General features: G+C 42.5%; 1 protein-coding gene and 1 long non-coding RNA gene across 3 annotated transcripts; one reads left to right on the forward strand and one right to left on the reverse strand.

Annotated features, from left to right (window-relative positions):
- Positions 1-2,308: 2,308 nt before the first annotated feature.
- On the reverse strand, positions 2,309-13,443 carry ggct (gamma-glutamylcyclotransferase). Of its 2 annotated transcripts, none has more exons than XM_008112758.3 (5): positions 13,251-13,443; positions 10,095-10,278; positions 9,463-9,608; positions 5,808-5,943; positions 2,309-2,479 (listed from the first exon to the last, which is right to left on the reverse strand). In XM_008112758.3, exons 2-5 carry the CDS (start codon positions 10,260-10,262, stop codon positions 2,333-2,335), a joined length of 597 nt encoding a protein of 198 aa, XP_008110965.1. In that variant the 5' UTR covers positions 10,263-10,278; positions 13,251-13,443; the 3' UTR covers positions 2,309-2,332. The 2 variants fall into 2 exon arrangements, with proteins under 2 accessions (XP_008110965.1, XP_003222235.1); XM_003222187.4 differs by having other exon boundaries at positions 13,243-13,443.
- Positions 13,444-15,188: 1,745 nt separating this feature from the next.
- Positions 15,189-20,504, forward strand: LOC103279149 (uncharacterized). Its single transcript, XR_506600.3, has 3 exons — positions 15,189-15,329; positions 19,836-20,008; positions 20,133-20,504. It is a non-coding gene; the product is annotated as an uncharacterized LOC103279149 (long non-coding RNA).
- Positions 20,505-21,796: the final 1,292 nt, after the last annotated feature.

The raw sequence follows: 21,796 nt of genomic DNA on the forward strand, positions 1-21,796 counted from the left end.
TGCAGTTGGCAGATTGTAATTTTGTCAATGTCTATTGTTTCCAAATGCCGGCTGAGATCTTTTGACACGGTACCCAATGTGCCCATCACCACCGGGACCACCTGCACTGGTTTCTGCCAGTCTTTGACGTTCAATCTTGAGGTCCTGATAGCGGCTGAGTTTTTCCTGTTGTTTTTCATCAATGCGACTGTCACCTGGGATGGCGACATCAATGATCCAAACCTTTTTTTCCACAACTGTGAGGTCTGGTGTGTTGTGTTCCAGAACTTTGTCAGTCTGGATTCGGAAGTCCCACAGTATCTTTGCGTGCTCATTTTCCAATACTTTTGCAGGTTTGTGATCCCACCAGTTCTTTACTGCTGGGAGGTGGTACTTGAGGCATAAGTTCCAATGAATCATTTGGGCCACATAGTTGTGCCTCTGTTTGTAGTCTGTCTGTGCGATTTTCTTACAGCAGCTATGATCAATGGTTTCGTCGGTTTCCTTGCACAGTCTGCATTTTGGGTCATCAGCTGATTTTTCGATCTTGGCCTTGATTGCATTTGTTCTGATGGCTTGCTCCTGGGCTGCAAGGATCAGGCCTTCTGTCTCCTTCTTCAGGGTCCCATTTGAGAGCCAGAGCCAGGTCTTCTCCTTATCAGCTTTTCCTTCAATTTTGTCAAGGAACCTTCCATGCAATGTTTTGTTGTGCCAGCTGTCATCTCTAGTTTGTAGTGCGGTTTTCTTGTACTGGTTTTTTTGTCTGCTGTGCTTTGAGGAGTTTCTGATTTTTGACTCAAACAGGCTCTTCGCTTTGCTTTACTATTATTATTATTGGCCACCCAGCCTCAATGTTAATAATAATAAGTCATAACAATCACAATAAAAACAATAAAGAGGGTTGGAAGAGACCCCTTGGGCCATTTAGTCCAACCACCTTCTGCTTTTGTGCACCAAAAGCACAAGCAAAGCATGTCTGACAGATGGCCACCCAGCCTCAATGTTAATAATAATCATAATACAGTAGAGTCTCAATTATCCAAGGTTCTGTATCCACTGCCGATACCTGAGCATCAAGTATCAGTGCTGAGTCCAGAAAGACTCCCAAGCTGTAGATCTGTGCCCTCAGGGGGAGTGTAATCCCGTCAAGCACAAGTTGCCACCCGGTACTCCGATCAAGATAACGACTTTCGGTATATATTTCAGATTTCAATATTAATGTCAAAAATACATAGTATGATTTTACATAAGATTTGCACTACATTAGAACAGTAAAGACAAATATCACTTAAGTAAAATAAACATTAAATAACCAAAAAAAATAAAATAAGGTGTAAACACTAATCTGGGAATCTGCTATTGAAACACATCCACGACTGACCAGGACTTAATGATGATGGACAGAAAAACAAGAAAACTGTTGGAAATAGTAACCTTCTTCAAGCCTCCATTAATTATTTGTTATGTATATAATTCAGATTTCTTACTGTATTGTATATGTGTGCATTGGTATGCAGTTTTCCTGAACTCTTTGTTGTGGGAGGGGCTGCAGGCAATACGACCAGATCTGGGCTTGTTCAGGACTCAGACTCCATTTTAGAAAAAGTATGCTTAGAGCAGACATGGGCAAACTTTGGCCCTCCTGGTGTTTTGGACTTCAGCTCCCACAATTCCTGGCCTCAGGCCCCTTCCTTTTTCCCCTCAGCTGCTTTTTTGCTGTGTATTTTAGATCCTATGATTGCAAAACATCCTGATTTGGCAATTTCTATGCCGATTGTGGGACTAACTTCCCAGAGTCTGGGTATAGTGTTTAATGCGGGGTGTAAAAAAATAATAATCCTAAAGGTATAAAATACAAGTAGGCACAATTCCACTCTACACACAGGAAATTACAGTTAATCAGTACCTGAAATATTTATGGTGAATATATATATATATATTTACCTACTTTTGAGTGGAAATCAGAGAGGCAGCACACAATGGTGGAAACAGAAGCTAAAGATACTAGCCATGACAAAGAAAAAAGAAGACAGCTGTCCATTGAAAGCAAATTCATGCCAGGATCCAGAAGGAAGACAAAACCAGCTTGGTGTGCTATTTTCAACAACAGACTGAGTTGGTGTAGACAGACTCATAAATGAAAACAAAATGTGTGAGCTATCACCGATTTGGCTTTGTTGTATAAACTATGGAGGCAAAAGACAGAAGCCAACTGTTGAATAAACACAACCTATTTTGTAGCAGGATATCAAGAATATAAGTACCAAAAAAGGGTAATTTTATCCTCATATTAGAAAATTCCACAAAACAAAAACACTACTTTTTAAAATATTTTTTAAATATTTTCCGTTATTTATTCTACTGCCCCTGATGCACTGAGAGCAGCTTTAATTTCATCAAACACCGGCACAGGTCCTTCGTAGTTGTTTGTCTCTATAGAATCCAATTTCTTCTGATAGTCGACTGGCAAACCATTCTGCTTGGCACCCATACAGATGACCTACAGGAATATAAACAGATGTAAAATGCCAGGCTTAGATTAGATCTGTATAAAAAAAGACTTGGAAACTAGATGGAGTGAATACAGTAACTCGATTTCTGGATGCCGAATCCCCAAAAATTGCTTGAACTGACTCACATGAAAAGATAATACAGAATGTTCTGTCTGTAAGTATATGTTCTAGCCTATTCATACCATTGCCATATCATGCACAAAGCAGTCTTCAGATATTAATGCTGGGTTTTTACCAAGGTGCTTTTGACTGATTTTGCTAATTCTGTTTTCACATCCCAGGCTGGATCTACACTTCTATATAATCCAGTTTCTGAATCCAGATAATCTTCCTTGAATTGAATTATATGAGTCCACACTGCCATATAATCCAGTTTCAAAGCAGATAATCTGGATTCAGAAAGTGGATTTTTTAATCGTGTCAGAAGCGAATTGAGAACATACTGCAAGTCGCTTCTGGTGTTAAGAGAATCAGCTGTCTACAAAGACATTGCCCAGGGGACGCCCGGAAGTGTTGCCATCCTGGTGAGAGGCTTCTCTCATGTCCTTGCATAGCTAGGGCTGACAGATGGGAGCTCACCCCATATCGCAGATTTGAACCTTCAGGTCAACAGTTCAGCCGGCACAATAGTTTAACTCATTGCGCCACCACGGCCCCTAGAAAGTGGAATATATGGCAGTAGCCCAAGATATTTCCTGATGGGCTTCCAACCACAAACAGTAATAAAAGGGGAAGAAAGTCCCACAGTATGAGTAGATCTGTTTTCATAATTTTGTATGCAGTTCTATCCTTTTAATCTTTTTTCTTCTTCAAAACTTGTCCTACACAAATGAAGATGCAATATCTGCAACTGTAAACTTCTGGAAAGAGAGACAATCAAATCCACAATGAAAGTCAGAGTGAGTAGCAAAAGCAGAAGGAACTACTGTATGACTTATTTACTAAATTTTTTGTCCTCAATGTGGTAAGACAAGAGCCTGTGGCCTCTGACTTCAAAAAGAACAGCCTATTATATCATACAAAGAGGGTTGCAGTACGAGAGCAACAAAAAACTTTTCTTGATGCCTTTGTTTTTAGGCTTGTTCCTGGAGTTATTTGAGGCATTGATTTTTAAAAAATTGCATTGGAGAGACTTCATCAGCTGTAGTTTCTTAAGATATGGTTATCATATTTTTTTTATGGGCAAGCAGATAGTGACTGGTCTATGGCATATGTTCTGTATCTCAAAATTAGAGATGATAGGAAGAAGCTTGTGCCATTTTTGGACTCCGCAGGTCACATATACCCAGAAACAGGTCTAATATCTGTGGCACCAAAGTTTGTGTTGGCCTGTGTTATTTGGATTGTAATACACATTTCATGATATAGTGACAAATAGAATCATGTTGGTATTAGATCAATAATATGCAGCTGAGGAAAGACAAAACCTAACCGAATTACTAGTTTTCAGAATACTAGTTTTTTTGCAGGCAATGAACAGAAGTTTATTTAATTTAGCCATAGAGGATGTCAATATAGAGTCTGTACTCAAAAAGAACTGTCATAAAGCATACAGGGAAGAACAGAACATTTCATCTACTTTGACAGCTAAACTAGTTTTAATGGAATCTGTAAAACTGGAAAAATTCAAATGCATGAATTGGGAAATATATTAAGTATTAAATCCAGGCATCATGCACTACCTACAAATGCTGGAGGCTGTTTGTGCAAGTTAGGTGTCGCATAACTATTCCAGACAAGCAGAAACACTTCTGGAATTTGGAGTCTTCCCAGATCTTGCAGGCTTTGCCGGTTCAGCTTGTTCTATATTTCACATATCTACAGAGTTGCATTAATCTCTGCTTCCAGAAATGTCTGGATGCAACTTTCTCATCTCCACCTGGGTTTTTAATTTTTTCCCCTATCAGGAGCGACTTGAGATACTGCAAGTTGCTTCTGGGTTGAGAGAATTGGCCGTCTGCAAGGACATTGTCCAGGGGACCCCCAGATGTTTGATGTTTTGCCATCCTGTGGGAGGCTTCTCTCATGTCCCCGCATGGGAAGCTGGAGCTGACAGATGGGAACTCGCCCTGCTCCCTGGATTCACCCGGATAATAAGCCAGCAGTATAGGGAAAGGAAAAAGAACCCTGCCTAAGAAGGTGGGAAGATTCACCATTCCTTGCTCCATTGGTAATAAAATGATATTCCCTGTGGTATGATTCCAGGTCTCCTGTGGATTCCAAAATCCACAGGTGCTCAAGTTTATTTATTTTATTTATTTCTCACATTTATATCCCGCCCTTCTCACCCGAAGGGACTCAGGGCGGCTTACAACAGTGGCAACAATTAGATGCCCATACAAACCAATATAAAACAGCACATAAAACAGTTAAAACTATTAAAATACATTATGAATTAAAAATATACATTTCAAACATAAAATCAGATCCGTTCTTCCTCATGCTTTGCCTATAGTTCAGTTTAAAGTTCCATTATATACTATGACATATTAAAATTGCATCCCTTATATAAAATAGCAAAATCAAAGTATGATTTTTTTGTAATTTTAAAAATATATATTCTGGTTGGTTGAATACATGACTGCAGCATCTGATTGTACTTCTTATAGGCAGGAGTTGCTATGAGAAACAACAAAATGACATTTAGAAGTCCCTAATATTGTGCACCCTCTTCTTAGTTCCCCCAACCACAAGAGATCTTCCCAGCAGCCTTTATGTCAAACTCCTATAAAGACTGAGCTGCTTATTACCTTGTTTACAAAGCTCTTATCAGAAAGTTGAGAGTCTTGCAAGAAACACAAGTTCACAGAAGAGCTATCTGTTTACATCTATACCATGATTTATATTCAAGGGGAAAATGCTTCAGACAAGTCACTAGCACGACATGCTACAAGCTTCTTGTCTTTACTTTGTGTCAAAAGCATTGTATAAATAAGTATAAAACTGATCAAAATAGAGGGAACACATGCGGCTAAATAATTTTTGACCAAAAACGGGCAACAGCGACCACATTGTCTGTAGCTTTCAATGATTCTTCCTCTGTACACGAGGCAGGGTATAGCGGGCAAACATATGTATGCTTGCCCACAGGAAGAAAAGGAAAGAGCCTCCTCGAAGACTGAATAAATAGTCAAGCATCCCCATGGCAACGTTTCTTGTAAACGGCTAATCTTTCCAACCCAAAAGCATTGCTTCTTGTCTGATTTTGATGTTTCTTTTTCATTGAATGTATATAGTGTTACAAATTGTTTATACATTAAAGACTCGGGTGCCTTTTCACGTCACAATCTCAGTAGGGTCACAAAGGAATTTTACCTTTTTGTAGTGTGGAGAAGGAAGCCCAGAAACATAATTATCCATTTGGTAACTTCGACAATTAAATACTTTCCCTTCTTGAGACGTAACGGTCACTTCCATTGGGACATAGATACCATTTTCAACGCCCTCTTGTCTGAAATAGAAGACAAGCCTTTCAAATAAAAACAGTTCAACAATTTATTTGGTAAAGAGGTTTTTTCAAAAGCAAGACACCATCAAATATTGAACCATAAAAATAAATAATGAACTACTGCATCTCTTTTCAGTAGTTTTTGAAACTCAGAATGTCGGGAATGTTCATCTTTGTGTAGTGATGGCTACATCTAGATTAAGCGCTTTCTGAGCTGCAAATTGCAAAAAATTGGTACTAAGCTAAACAGGACTACAAAAGGAAGTAGAAAATAATGTGGCAATTTACATAGCATTCCTAGAGAATTGCTCATTAGTCTAGGCCACATAATAGTCCTGCTAACTCCCCGTTTGAATTGCATTAGGATCAGAACCATTTCTGCATCGCTAAAGCTGTCTAAAACCTGTTCCACACAGTATAATCCCCACAAAAAAATACACTCAGAGAAGTAAGTTGATCAACACAACTACTGCATATACTCATATATAAGTCACGGACAGGTTTTGAGGCCAAAATTATAGATTTTAATATGACTTGTAGATAAGTCAAGGTTTGTTCCACCAAGACAAGCAAAGCACCAATGTTTCCTTGGAGGGGCAACTATCCCTGGCTACCATGACCATTTTTTGCATTCAAAAAGGATGTAAGTGGTCTAATAGTAAACACAGTAGAGGGGATCAGTGCTACTGTTGGGTTTTCCTGCGATGGACTAAACCCTTGCCTTTTGCCACCTTCCTCAGACAAAGGGATGGTCCCTTTTTTGATAAGATTTAACGTACGGTACTAACATTGACTCGTGAAAAAGTCAACAAAAGTTTTTTGGCTTGATTTTTTTTTACTGATATATGAATATAGAAGCCCCAGTAGCGTAGCGATTTAAACCGCTGAGCTTCTGAACTTGCTAACTAAAAGACCGGCGGTTCAAATCTGGAGAGCGGGGTGAGCTCCTGCTGTTAGCTCCAGCAGCCAAACAGTTCAAAAACACGCAAATGTAAGTACATCAATAGGTACTGCTCCAGCGGGAAGGTAACAATGCTCCATGCAGTCATGCCAGCTACATGACCTTGGAGGTGTCTCTGGACAACGTCGGCTCTTAGCTTAGAAATGGAGACGAGCACCAATTCCCAGAGTCAGACATGACTAGACTTAATGTCAGGGGAAAACCTTTACCTTATACCTGAATATATAGGGTAATTGCTTCAAAAAGCAAGTCACAAGACAATGACAGCAGCATCCTTGTCTGTAAAAAAGAACTCCTGCCTCCTAAAGACCTTTCATTTCCTTTCAAGTTTTTTCTTGCCCAGGAAAGCAAGTATCAAATTGTCTGCTAGTTTACACCACAACATGGTTTCAAGATCTGTGATGTTATGTGGGAATGCCCTTGGAGAATCCTCATAATAGGGAGAATTTGCAAATACGATGCGAATCAAATTACAAAAACTGCCCAAGTCTTATTAGGTAAAGGTAAAGGGTAAAGGTTTCCCCTGACATTAAGTCCAATCGTGTCCGACTCTGGGGGTTGGTGCTCATTGTCAGCGTTGTCCGTAGACACCTCCAAGGTCATGTGGCCGGCATGACTGCATGGAGCACCGTTACCTTCCCGCCGGAGCGGTACCTATTGATCAACTCACTTTTACATGTTTTCGAACTGCTAGGTTGGCAGAAGCTGGGGATAACAGAGGGCACTCATTCTGCTCCCCGGATTCGAACCTGCGACCTTTTGGTCTGCAAGTTCAGCAGCTTAGCGCTTTAACACACTGCGCCACCAGAGGCCCCAAGTCTTATTAGTATGGTTTATTTAAGCAGATTCTTTCACTACTAGGTCAGATAGCAGCATCTTGGAAAATGGCCAAGTACAAAGCATGCTTTTTTTTTTGCTCCTACGCATGTCAGTTTCTCTACAGATGCCTGATACTGTATGGCAAGGATACAGTAATGACCCATGACTCAGTTCAATGACATAGCCATCTATTCCTGCTGTCTCATTGAATTTGAGCTGCCACCACTGACTTATCTGGACTTCACATCAGCTGTCCCTTATTGGCTGCAAGAGATAACAAACCACAGTTTTCCAAACATTTCCTGTTGGTGACACACTTTTTTAGACATGCATCATTTCATGACACAGTAATTCGTTTTTACTAGCAAACCAAAGATTAAACCAACCCCTTCGAAAAAATAGACACATAAATACATTCTAATGATGAAATGAATGGGGGACACAACATATCTCATGAAAAACTTTCATTGATTTTTTTTAAATATAGGATTTATTACTTAGACTTGTTACATTAGTGTGACACACTGCAGTCAACACACTAACCTGCTGCAACACATGGTTTGGAAAGCTCTAGAATGAAGAGAGTGAGGCAGGTCTAAGGTTTGACAACAGGAGTGTTATAAAAGTATTTAAAAGAAAGCGACAAAGCTTTACCTGGCCTGATGATGGGGAAATGATTGTTTTAATCTGATTTATAAGGTTTGCTTTAAATTTGACAATTATATACAAACTCTATCCTCTACATGTCTTCACTGACACTTTTAAACTTGCCTTTTACATGCTTTTTAAACTTTTAATAAGTACATAAACATAACTTTGGCTCCCCCCTGCTCTTATTTTTCCTAACAGCCTGTCTTTTTCCAGCTACACATTTTGGGTCCAACCATACTATTCTTCAACCAGATGGTCAAGTTAATTAGTATTGTTGTTGTTGTGAGTCTTCAAGCTGTATCAGATTTAGGGTGAACCCAAATCTAAGGTTTAGGGTAGAGGCCAGGTAAACAACATTAGAGGGCTGCATTCGGCCTGTGGGCCTAAGTTTGAGGACCCCAGCTATAAGTGGAAAATGTATTACGATGTCTTATAACTTCCACTGTGTCATTTTAATTTTTTTATTGTGTCAGAAGTGACTTGAGAACATACTGCAAGTGGTTTCTGGTGTGAGAGAATTGGCCATCTACAGAGACATTACCCAGGGAACGCTGGGATGTGTTCACTGGGAGGCTTCTCTCATGTCCCCCCAAGCTAGAGCCAACAGACAGGAGCTCACCCCGTCTCGCAGATTTGAACCATCAAACTTCTGGTCAACAACCCAACCCTCAGGTGAGCAGTTCAGCCAGCACAAGGGTTTAACCCACTGCGCCATTGCAGCTCCACTGTCAATTTAATGTAACATATTGACATTATCCCCTTACAGCCAACATGGAATAATGGTTTAGTTGTTGGACTAGAACTTTGGAGATTGTGTTTTATATCCTTGTGTGACCTTGGGCAAGTCACACTTTGTCATCCACAGAGGAAGGCAATGGCAGAGCAACTCCGAAAAAAAAATATTGTCAAGAAAACCTTGGGATATGGTAGTCATAAATCAGAAAGGACATTATAAGGAAATAGTTTGATCTTCCTTTTCAGTTTGCTAAAAGTTTTGGCAAAGTATTCACACTGCCCAATGAAACTTTCAGAATCAAATCCTAACAGCACCTCAATAAAATGAGAAAAGGCAACAGAATAAAGTCACTCACTTATCAAGAGAACATAAGTCAGTAGTGTTCATTTTCCATATTATTCCCCAGACTTCATCACCCGGAGAACAAACAATAGTTGCTGTACTTCCATGCCAAGACGAACTTGGTTTGCCTTGATAAGAGCCAAAAGCAAGTTTATAATCCTATGAATTAAAACAGAAAAATGATTAACCATCATTTATACACTTCTTGGCACTAACATAACACAATTAATTTATAAGTTTGTTCATTAAATCCACAAAATATAGAAAAAGAAATGTTATTTTTTAAACATTTGTCTACATTAAAAATTCATTTAAAGACAAACTTCAAGTAGAAAGAAAGAACTAGGAGCAGGAAAAGAAACAGATTTCAAGTTGAGATGAGCCATAATTCCAAGATCCAACAGCTCGTGCAAGCCCCATATTTTTATTACATCAGAGCCATTTTTTCATTGCTGTTGATGCCTAAATATCAAATGGAAAAAGCTATACCTTGTTAATGACTTTCCGTATTTAAAAAAAAATCTGAGAAGGAAATTCAGTAGAAGCAAAAGGCGTCATACAACACATCTGCTACATGCAAGAGTCCCATCTTCATCTTAAAAATGTCTTTGGATTTTTAAAAATTAATCAAAATGTAATACCAACCAGAAGATGTGCCAGTGTGAGAAAAGCCACAGACGGGTTTCTTAACATTATCCTCTCCCGCAACAAGTTACTACCATAGGCAAAATATAGGAAGGTTCCATTTAGGCAGTTTTGGATGCCCAAATCTCTACCTGGTCCAGAACAAGCACAGGTCTGTAAAGTTTCCATCTCTTAGGAAGGAGTCCTAATCAAAGAAATCAGAAATTAGTAAGGAGCTAGAAAGTAAAATAAAACAGAGTGGCATCCCTATGTACCATAGCATTTGCTCCTACCCAGATTCTATGAAGAGAAAAAAATAATACACAGTACAGTAGAGTCTCACTTATCCAACATAAACGACCCGCAGAACGTTGGATAAGCGAATATGTTGGATAATAAGGAGAGATTAAGGAGAAGCCTATTAAACACCAAATTAGGTTATGATTTTACAAATTAAGCACCAAAACATCATGTTATACAATAAATTTGACAGAAAAAGTATTTCAGTATGCAGTAATGCTACATAGTAATTACTGTATTTACGGATTTAGCACCAAAATATCACGATGTATTGAAAACATTGACTACAAAAATGTGTTGGATAATCCAGAACGTTGGATAAGTGAGACTCTACTGTATATCCTTTTCCTATTGTTGTATTGGCCTCTGGGCCAGGTAACTGCATGTAAGGAGGGGGCTATTTAATTGCAACCTGCAGTTGGATGTGTTCTGACACACTGGAAGTGATGCTTTATCATCTCCAGCTTTACTTTGCCTGATTTTCTGTCCTTTTTATGGGCAGGTTTTAAGAACTGTCAACCTAAACCACCACATCTGCATATGGTTTGAGGGATTGTGGCCTACAGTTCTCTCCAAACTGTTTACATTTTAGGCTGAACCTCTCCTGCAAAAATCATTCCTGGACAAGGAAATCTCTCAAAGTACAGTGGAGTCTCACTTATCCAAGCTAAACGGGCCAGCAGAAGCTTGGATAAGCAAATATCTTGGATAATAAGGAGAGATTAAGGAAAAACCTATTAAACATCAAATTAGGTTATGATTTTACAAATTAAGCACCAAAACTTCATGTTATACAACAAATTTGACAGAAAAGGTAGTTCAATACGCAGTAATGTTATGTTGTAATTACTGTATTTAAGAATTTAGCACCAAAATATCACGATATATTGAAAACATTGACTACAGAAATGGCTTGGATTATCCAGAGGCTTGGATAAGTGAGACTCTACTGTAGCAGTTTAGGGGACATTTTTGCAGAATATAACACAAAGTAAAAAGGAGGTATTTTGCACATTTTCACACCAGACAATGATCAGAGAAACAGAGCAGGGAATTTACAAAAAAAAGTCTTCTGCTCAACATTAGTTTCAAAGAAGCTCTTAATCTTAAGGATAGAATGCATGTTCTAGTACTGTGTACTGTTCAAAGTCAAGGTTGCCTTTGATATTGGAAACAATCTCTCTGTGAAATAGGTCACAGACACTTTCACAATCGTCCCATACAGAATTGTCTGCTATTAGTACAATGAGTTGTAACTTTAGCAAACTGCTGTTACCTTTGTAAACTACAGGATTCCAGAAAATACCATTATATGCCTACATCCAACCTCCTCCAACAATGCCACATAACTAGTACTTCAGTTTCCTGAACCTGCCAATTCTACTATGCAAGTACTGCTTTTGACTCAGTCCATGGATAAAAACATTATCCAGACCTCAAGCTTTTAGTAATAACAAATTATCCCACGTGTTCCCCAATTTCTCTGTCCCAGTCTACAACATGCCCTTTGCTTTTAGGGCTTTCTGTTGTCCATGGGTGCATCTACATTGTAGAATTAATGCAGTTTGATGCCCCTTGAACTTTCATGGCTCAATGATATGGAATTTTGGGAGTTTTACACGAGGAGCGGCAGGTAATAAAATTATTATTATTTGATACACAAGATTAGTACACAGCAAACAAGATCATATTATTATTATTATTATTATTTTATTATGACACAGCAAACAAGATAGATATGCTGGATTTTGTATCACAAAATCACAAGTCGAACACTTCCCAAGGGTCTAGGACTGTGTGATGTATTTTCGGATGATGCGTGCAGATCCCAGTAGGGTGGTCTTTTGCAGTTGGCAGATCGTGATTTTGTCAATGTCTATAGTTTCCAAATGCCGGCTGAGATCTTTTGGCACAGCACCCAGTGTGCCCATCACCACCGGGACTACCTGCACTGGTATTATTATTATTATTATTATTGACACAACGATGTTGTATGACACAGCAAACAAGACAGACATGCTGGATTTCGTTTCACAAAACCACAAGTCGAACACTTCCCAAGTGTCTAGGACTGTGTGATGTATTTTCGGATGATGCGTGCAGATCCCAGTAGGGTGGCCTTTTGCAGTTGGCAGATCGTAATTTTGTCAATGTCTATTGTTTCCAAATGCCGGCTGAGATCTTTTGGCACGGCACCCAATGTGCCCATCACCACCGGGACCACCTGCACTGGTTTCTGCCAGAGTCTTTGAAGTTCAATCTTGAGGTCCTGATAGCGGCTGAGTTTTTCCTGTTGTTTTTCATCAATGCGACTGTCACCTGGGATGGCGACATCAATTATCCAAACCTTGTTCTTTTCCACAACTGTGATATCTGGTGTGTTGTGTTCCAGAACTTTGTCAGTCTGGATTCGGAAGTCCCACAGTATCTTTGCGTGTTCATTTTCCACGACCTTTGCTGGTTTGTGATCCCACCAGTTCTTTGCTGCTGGCAGGTGGTACTTGATGCATAAGTTCCAATGGATCATTTGGGCCACACAGTTATGCCTCTGTTTGTAGTCTGTCTGTGCAATTTTCTTACAGCAGCTGAGGAGATGATCAATGGTTTCATCAGCTTCCTTGCATTATTATTATTATTATTATTATTATTATTATTATTATTATTATTATTATTATGGCCTTCTCTGCCAAAGGGTACTGGTACTACACCAAACGACAACTCTCATGATCCCACAGCACTGAACCATGGAAGTTAAAGTAGTATCGAACTGCATTAATCGTACAGTGTAGATGCACCCCATGACTTCCCAGTTCTGCAACACAAGCCCTCCCTCAGGCACAGGCTATTTCATTCTCTTGCCCAGACAAACCGTTTTACCGGAGTTGAAACCTCTTTCCTTCTTTAGCCCAGAATAAGGTCCTAGTCCTCTTCTGGGCCCAAACTGACCCGACCGCCCTTATCTCCTCGATTCCCCTGAATCGGCCTCTTCCTTCTTCGGTACAGAAATCGCTTCCAGCAACTAGCAGCCAAAACCTGCCGGCAACCTTCTCGAAGGCGCCACCCGATTGGCTAAGAGCTCCGCAGCCAGCGCCGCCGTCGCCTCTGATTGGCTAAAACGGGCCATAGCGTCCTCTCCCGCGTACCCCTTGTGGTCAGCGAAAGCAGGCGCAGGCGCTTTAGAAGGCTGCTGAGTAAAGAGGGCAGGCTGCCTTCAGCTGCCTTTATCCAAAATGTCTGGGACCAGAGGTGTTTGAGATGTTTTTGGATTTTACATTGTGATATACAGTATCTACGTAGATGGGGCCCAAGTCTAAAGGAGACATTGATTTCTGTTTCACAGACATCTCATTGAGGTACATAACTCAAAGGAAACAAAGCTGATGTACACTGAGCTGCCAGAAAATATGGATGCATTTACACTAGAAATGCTGCAGTGTGACACCACATCACTTGCTTTGGCTCAAAGCTAAGGAATCCTGGGACTTGTAGTTCAATGATTTTACCATTTATGTGTTTTAAATGCAATTTTTATCCTGTATTTTTGTTTTAATTGATATATTGTATTACTGTTTTATCTTTTTATAGTGTGATTTGTATTATGTTGCCTATATTTTGTCCTATGTTGTTTGGGCCTCTGCCCCATGTAAGCCACCCCGAGTCCCCGCGGGGAGATGGTGGCGGGGTATAAATAAAGTTTTTTTATTATTATTATTAATGAGGCACCAGCACTGGAGGGGAAGTTGCAGCTTCCAGGTTGCATAGCACAGAGCCATGGCAGTTGAAGTGGTGGCAAACTGCATTGGTCTTACTCGCTTATCCAACGTTCTGGATTATCTAACACATTTTTGTAGCCAATGTTTTCAATACATCGTGATTTTTTGGTGCTAAATTCGTAAATACAGTAATTACTACAGTAGAGTCTCACTTATCCAAGCTGAACGGGCGACAGAAGCTTGGATAAGCGAATATCTTGGATTATAAGGACGGATTAAGGAAAAGCCTATAAAACATCAAATTAGGTTATGATTTTACAAATTAAGCACCAAAACATCATGTTATACAACAAATTTGACAGAAAAAGTAGTTCAATACACAGTAATGTTATGTTGTAATTACTGTATTTATGAATTTAGCACCGAAATATCATGATATATTGAAAGCATTGACTACAAAAATGGCTTGGATAATCCAGAGGCTTGGATAAGCGAGGCTTGGATTAGTGAGACTCTACTGTACATAACATTACTGTGTATTGAACTACTTTTTCTGTCAAATTTGTTGTATAACATGATGTTTTGGTGCTTAATTTGTAAAATCATAACCTAATTTGATGTTTAATAAGCTTTTCCTCAATCCCTCCTTATTATCCAACATATTTGCTTATCCAACGTTCTGCCGGCTCATTTATGTTGGATTCTCCGGTAATATCTGGTTACATCTCAGTACACTGCACATAAGCACATTGCCTGCACAGAAGCCACATTGCATTCACAGAAGCCATTTTGCATTCCAGAAGTTTCACTGCATTTCTAGAAGCTTCTACTCCAGCAGGAACAGGAAACTCCAAAAGGGGCACTCTACCCATTCTGTTCATCTCTATTGTTTTTAATCCTTGTTTAAACTATAAGCAATTTTCATACCAGGGAACATAACATACTGACAGAGTGGAAAAGGGAAGATGCGCAGGACCACCCTTCTTTTCTTGCTGCCTTCCTTCCTGCTGGGCCCCCATCCTCACTCCCAAGAGCAGCTCCAGGCTGGTGGTTGTTTTCCTTTGAAAAGGTTCCATTCCTGTCAAGGTTCCAGGGCCGGTGGTGTATACCTGGTTGCCATGGAGACTAGGAGTTCCGAGGGGCCTCCAGGCAGTTGGCCCCACGATTGCCTCCCTGGCCACCATTACAGGCAGAGGACTCTCTAGGCAGGTCCAGCCCCAAAAGCACAGAGGACTCCTCCAAGGTAAGCCCTGGGCCCCCATTCCATCAGGGGTCGCCCCTCTCCTCCCCACCCACAAGGGAAGTCCTGGCCCAAGAGGGAAGGGGCCCTCAGAAGAGGAGAGGCCTGCCTTGTCCCTTTAGGTCCCAATTGGACTCTCATGGAGTCCCTTTGAGGGTAGGGGGGATTTGCATGTGGGAGTTGATTGTCTGGTGAAAGAGAGGAAGGAGGGGGCCCGGGATGGAGGGGGGATATGCAAAGTTTGGCCAGAGGGGATTGTGAGGTAGGGGGGAATTTGCATGTGGGAGTTGATTGGCTGAGGGATGGAGGGTCCCCTGGGACAGAGGGAGGATAGGCAAAGTGTGGCAAGTGGGGATTGTGTGGTAGGGGGGAATTTGCATGTGGGAGGTGATTGGCTGAGGGATGGAGGGTCCCCTGGGATAGAGGGAGGATAGGCAAAGTGTGGCAAGTGGGGATTGTCTGGTAGGGGGGAATTTGCATGTGGGAGGTGATTGGCTGAGGGATGGAGGGTCCCCTGGGATAGAGGGAGGATAGGCAAAGTTTGGCCAGAGGGGATTGTGAGGTAGGGGGGAATTTGCATGTGGGAGTTGATTGGCTGAGGGATGGAGGGTCCCCTGGGATAGAGGGAGGATAGGCAAAGTTTGGCCAGAGGGGATTGTGAGGTAGGGAGGAATTTGCATGTGGGAGTTGATTGGCTGAGGGATGGAGGGTCCCCTGGGATAGAGGGAGGATAGGCAAAGTGTGGCAAGTGGGGATTGTCTGGTAGGGGGAAATTTGCATGTGGGAGGTGATTGGCTGAGGGATGGAGGGTCCCCTGGGATAGAGGGAGGATAGGCAAAGTTTGGCCAGAGGGGATTGTGAGGTAGGGGGGAATTTGCATGTGGGAGTTGATTGGCTGAGGGATGGAGGGTCCCCTGGGATAGAGGATAGGCAAAGTGTGGCAAGTGGGGATTGTGTGGTAGGGGGGAATTTGCATGTGGGAGGTGATTGGCTGAGGGATGGAGGGTCCCCTGGGATAGAGGGAGGATAGGCAAAGTTTGGCCAGAGGGGATTGTGAGGTAGGGGGGAATTTGCATGTGGGAGTTGATTGGCTGAGGGATGGAGGGTCCCCTGGGATAGAGGGAGGATAGGCAAAGTGTGGCAAGTGGGGATTGTCTGGTAGGGGGGAATTTGCATGTGGGAGGTGATTGGCTGAGGGATGGAGGGTCCCCTGGGATAGAGGGAGGATAGGCAAAGTTTGGCCAGAGGGGATTGTGAGGTAGGGGGAAATTGCATGTGGGAGTTGATTGGCTGAGGGATGGAGGGTCCCCTGGGATAGCGGGAGGATAGGCAAAGTGTGGCAAGTGGGGATTGTGTGGTAGGGGGGAATTTGCATGTGGGAGGTGATTGGCTGAGGGATGGAGGGTCCCCTGGGATAGAGGGAGGATAGGAAAAGTGTGGCAAGTGGGGATTGTCTGGTAGGGGGGAATTTGCATGTGGGAGGTGATTGGCTGAGGGATGGAGGGTCCCCTGGGATAGAGGGAGGATAGGCAAAGTTTGGCCAGAGGGGATTGTGAGGTAGGGGGGAATTTGCATGTGGGAGTTGATTGGCTGAGGGATGGAGGGTCCCCTGGGATAGAGGGAGGATAGGCAAAGTGTGGCAAGTGGGGATTGTGTGGTAGGGGGGAATTTGCATGTGGGAGGTGATTGGCTGAGGGATGGAGGGTCCCCTGGGATAGAGGGAGGATAGGCAAAGTGTGGCAAGTGGGGATTGTGTGGTAGGGGGGAATTTGCATGTGGGAGGTGATTGGCTGAGGGATGGAGGGTCCCCTGGGATAGAGGGAGGATAGGCAAAGTGTGGCAAGTTGGGATTGGCTGGTAGGGGGGATTTGCATGTGGGAGGTGATTGGCCGGGGGAGGGATAATAATGACTTAATAAGGTTAAGCAAAACCCAGAAAAGTGTCTTTTAGAGCAATTTAGAGAGAGAATTAGCAAAGGAGGTGAAGAGATTTGTCAATATAGATTTGTTGCTGCTAGATTAACAATAGTGAAATCTTGGTAGGGGAAAAAAGAACTACTCATAAAGAGTCCGCATGTAGAAAGACAAATGTAGATTTTAGAGTAGCTGCAGACATAAGGGTAGGTTTAAATAGGTATAAGATTCACAGTGAGTAGTGACAGAAGTTATAAGTTGTGGGTTCCTGAGGGTGGGGATGGAGGAAACAGGTGTGGTATGATGTAACGGTACAACTTTTGTTAGTTATTTCATTATTTGTTCTTTGTTTTTGTTTGTTACTGGTATGCAATAAAATTTAAATATTCACATTAAAAAGGGACCAAAGGGGCCGTAAGAGATTACAAAGTTGGGCCAAGAATGACAAAGTGGATTCAGCAGGGATAACTGTACAGTACTAGACTTTGGCAATAAAGATAAAATGCACAGATACAGGATGGGTGGCTTCTGACTTGAAAACAGTCAATGTGAACAGGACTTAGGAGTCTTAATAGACCGCAAACTGAACACGAGTTTGTGTGTGATGCAGCAGCTAAAAAAGCCTACGTGATTCTAGACTGCATCAATAGCACAGTGCTGAGATGCAGGGAAGTCGTAGGCTCATTTTATTTTGCTTTGGTCAGACTTCTTCACCTGGAATAACTCTGTGTCCAGGTCTCAGCAAAGCAATTCAAGAAGGCTGTTGACAAGCTGGAATATGTCAAGAGAAGGGCAATTAGTATAATCAGAGATCTGGAAACCAACTCCCTTCTGCCCTTCAAACCACTTTCTATGCGGCCTGTAAACCATGAATTCCTATGAGGAGCAGCTCAGGGAGCGGTTGTGTTTATTCTGGAGAAAAGGCCAAAAGGGATATGAGAGCCACGTTTAAATATCAGAAGAGATGTCACATTGAGGAGGGGGAAACTTGTTTACCGCTGTTTTAGAGACAAGGGCATAAAGGAACAATGATTTCCAACTGCAGGAAAAGAGATTCTTCCTAAACATTAGGAAGAAATTCCTGACGGAAAATGCTGTTTGATAGTGGGCTTTTTCTGCCTGGGAGTCCAGTAGGGCTTCCTTCTCTTGAATGGTAGCAGTGGGCCGGACTAGATGGCCTTTGGGGGTAGCTACCATCTCTATGATTCTATGAATGTATGAATCTACACTCAATCAGCGGCTGTAGCCACAGAAATCAAGCTTGCCCCCTCCCCTGTGGAACTCCCTTCCAAATATTTAAACATGGCCCTCATGTCCCTTCTCCGCTTTTTCCTTTCCAAGGCAAATATTCCCAACTCCCTCAACCACTCCTCAGAATCAGTCATAGTTCTCAGACCTTTCATCACTTTGGTCACTCTTCTCTGGACACAGTCTAATTTGTCCCTGTCTTTCCTGACCTTTGCTGTCCAGAAGTGGACACAGTCTTATTCCAGGCAAGGTCTGACCAAAGCAGAAGAGGTGCGCACCTTCAGAGGGAGACAGAGCTTTTTTGGGACAGGAGATGAGTTGTGGGTCGGGTGTCCCATGGGAACTGTGACCACGAGAGAAAGGTAGCCACCCTTTCCCCTGGAGTTCCTCCATCCCGTTTGCTCCCTGTCCCTCATGGAAACTGGGCCAAGGCAGTGGTTGGCATCCAAGAAAGTAGGGCTATGCCACTTTGGTTCCCTTCACTGAAAAGGGGAGGGGATCCTGCAGCCCTCAGGTATTGTTGGACTGCAAATCTCAGCAATCCCAAGGCAGTGTGGTCAGTGGGGAAGATTATTTAGGGTGGCAGTCCTTTCCCTGCAGTTTCTGGAGAGAGAGAAGCTCCCTGGGAGGTCAGCAGCCTGGAAGTGGAGAGGGAGAGCCTGACCTCCTCCGAGAGTGCAGAGAGGAACCTCATGTCCATGTTTTGGGGGGAGGGCAGGCTGGGGCCTGTGGGTTTGGGACCCAGAGACCTGGAGAGGGGGGCGTCCCAGGACGTGTGCTCCTTCACAGGGGCTGGTAAGGTCCTTGAGATGTGGCTGGTCTTGGGAGCCTTGGGGGGCATGGAGGGAAGAAGGTGGCTAGGGATCGTAAGCTGAGCTCTTCTTCTGTCTCTTGCTCTTCTAGCAGCTTCCTCTCAGGGAAAATCCCAACTCCTCCAAAGTACGAGCTATGCAGAGAGGGTGCTGGGGGGAGCATGCCTCTCCCCTTTCTTAAGGAGTCTGATTCTGGGTCAGGGCCACTCCAAGACTCCTTGAGTTCTAGGAGGCCTTGGCAAAAGAGGCCTCCCTTGCAGTGGTGAATCTTGCAGCCCTCCTTTGTTGTTGGACTGCTCGTCCCAGCAGCCCCAGGCAGTGTGGTCATTGGGGAAGAAGGCTGGGGGTCGCAGTCCAACCCTCTCCAGGATTCACAGTGCAAATTCACCTGAGAAATAGGAAGAACATACAATATGGAAGATCCTGGAAGGCTCCTTCCCTAAATAAGTGGGGAGGCCTGTGGTCAGGCATTCACTGCAGGGACCTCTTGAGCAGGGCTGCACTTTGACATGACCCTCCTTTCTCTCTCTTTGCAGACCATGGGTCTCCAGGAGCTCCTGGATGGCATCCTCAGGGGGCTGAAATCTCCCCACACTGACATCACTCTGAAGTTCCTTGACCTGGCTGGCCGGCTGGGGCCCCTGCTGCACCAGGAAGACCGGGTCCTCCAAAGGCTCACCTGTCTGTCACCCGCCTTCTCTTCCACCATGTGAGTCTTGTCCCGTGGGTCTCTTTGAGGAGAGTGCTGGCTTCCCCATCTCCCCAAGCCCTGAGAAGGGGCTTCACACAGGGAAACTGGGAAAAGAGTATCTCCTTTTCCCTCCCCATTTTAGGAGGCAGCCAAGATCTGGAAGGCAGTCCTAGAATGCTGAAGTAATCACAAACATATACGGCTTGTAACAGATACAACAAAAATAGTATACAATGAAACGTACGTTTGTTATATTCACAATACTGATTATTGTTTTTTTCTTTCACCAAACTTTCTGCATTTTCACCCTTCAAATGGAACATCCGAAAGAACTAAATCACAACAACACATATGATTGTTTATTTAATAAAATTATGGGTATAGCTTTTAAACAATTGCAACACTACCATTACTTTCTGTAAACCTGTGAAGGTAGCCCGTTAAATGTGATTTCTGAGCAACAAGTGTATCACCACAACTTTATCACCTGGCCTCATTAAGTTGACTATTAAATCGCTATGGAATCAAACTGAGCAGAACATCACTCAGGAGAACTTGGTGTGAGTCATTTTGTCTTTATACTTGTAATTTATGATTTGTATATTGAAGATATGGGAGTCTGCTATCAATAAACTACTATTAAGAAGCTACTTTTTCTTACCCAATTCAGTACCCATTTTTCCACATGCTGTCTTGACATTACATCCTCTCCATAAACTGAAACGATTTCGCGATGAATCACAGCGGCGATTTCACCTCACTTTCTGTTCCTGTGTTAACTGGATTTTGAAAAAATTGGCTTGTTGTGGAAACAAGGATTGGCGATAGAGCTTCAGTTGAGATGCTTTCCCCATGATAACCTTTTCAGGGGTAAATTTCCTGTCCATGGGGTAGATATCTCTGCCCCATAGAGCTTCAGTTGAGACCCTTTCCCCATGACAACTCTTTCAGGGGTGAATTTCCTTTCCTTGGGGTAGATATCTCTCACTTCTTGTTATCTCACCCCTGTTCTTAACTATGAGTCTCTTGTAAGTTGGATGTTTGTAGCTAGGGGATTGCCTGTATATAGAAGTGTTCTTCCTCTGCATTTCTATTTTCACAACAACCCTATAGAGCACTGCTTCTTAAACTGTTGGTCTTGACCTCAAATGGGGGTCCCTTTTGCTCAGTGTTGAAGTCCTGAAAAATCTGGCAGAAATAAAGGTTTGCAAACACCACCTAGTGGTTGTTTTAGACATTTACACGAATCTGTTGTGTAGTGTTTATAGTGGACTCTACAGAAGATGCTTCAGCTGTACTTCATAAAAAGGAAAACCAGCCTGGGTTGCTGTGAGTTTTCCGGGCTATATGGCCATGTTCCAATAGCATTCTCTCCTGACATTTCACCCACATCTGTGGCAGGCATCCTCAGAGGTTGTAAGGTCTGTTGGAAACTAGGCAGGTGGGGTTTATATATTTGTGAAATATCCAGGGTTTTTAAATACTGGTAGCTAGAAACTCTAAAATCAGGACAGTAAATAAAGAGTGACATTCAAAAAACAGGGAATTCCAGATAAGAAACAATCAGGGCCAGCTAACACCTCTCAACAAAGGATCCCCCGGGCAGAAAGCAGAAAAGCTCTGAAGCTGAAAGATCATTCAGTGCTAATCAAGGTGGCCAATTGTAACATTCACACTTTCCTCAAATGGACAAGGGTTCTTTTCCGCACCCTGGACCTTCCACAGATATATAAGCTTTCCTTGCTTAGTTTCCAATATATCTCACAACCTCTGAAAATGCCTGCCATAGATGTGGGTGAAACGCCA

This window comes from Anolis carolinensis, chromosome 6 (assembly GCF_035594765.1).
Source record: "Anolis carolinensis isolate JA03-04 chromosome 6, rAnoCar3.1.pri, whole genome shotgun sequence".
In the NCBI taxonomy this organism is placed as follows: domain Eukaryota; kingdom Metazoa; phylum Chordata; class Lepidosauria; order Squamata; family Dactyloidae; genus Anolis; species Anolis carolinensis.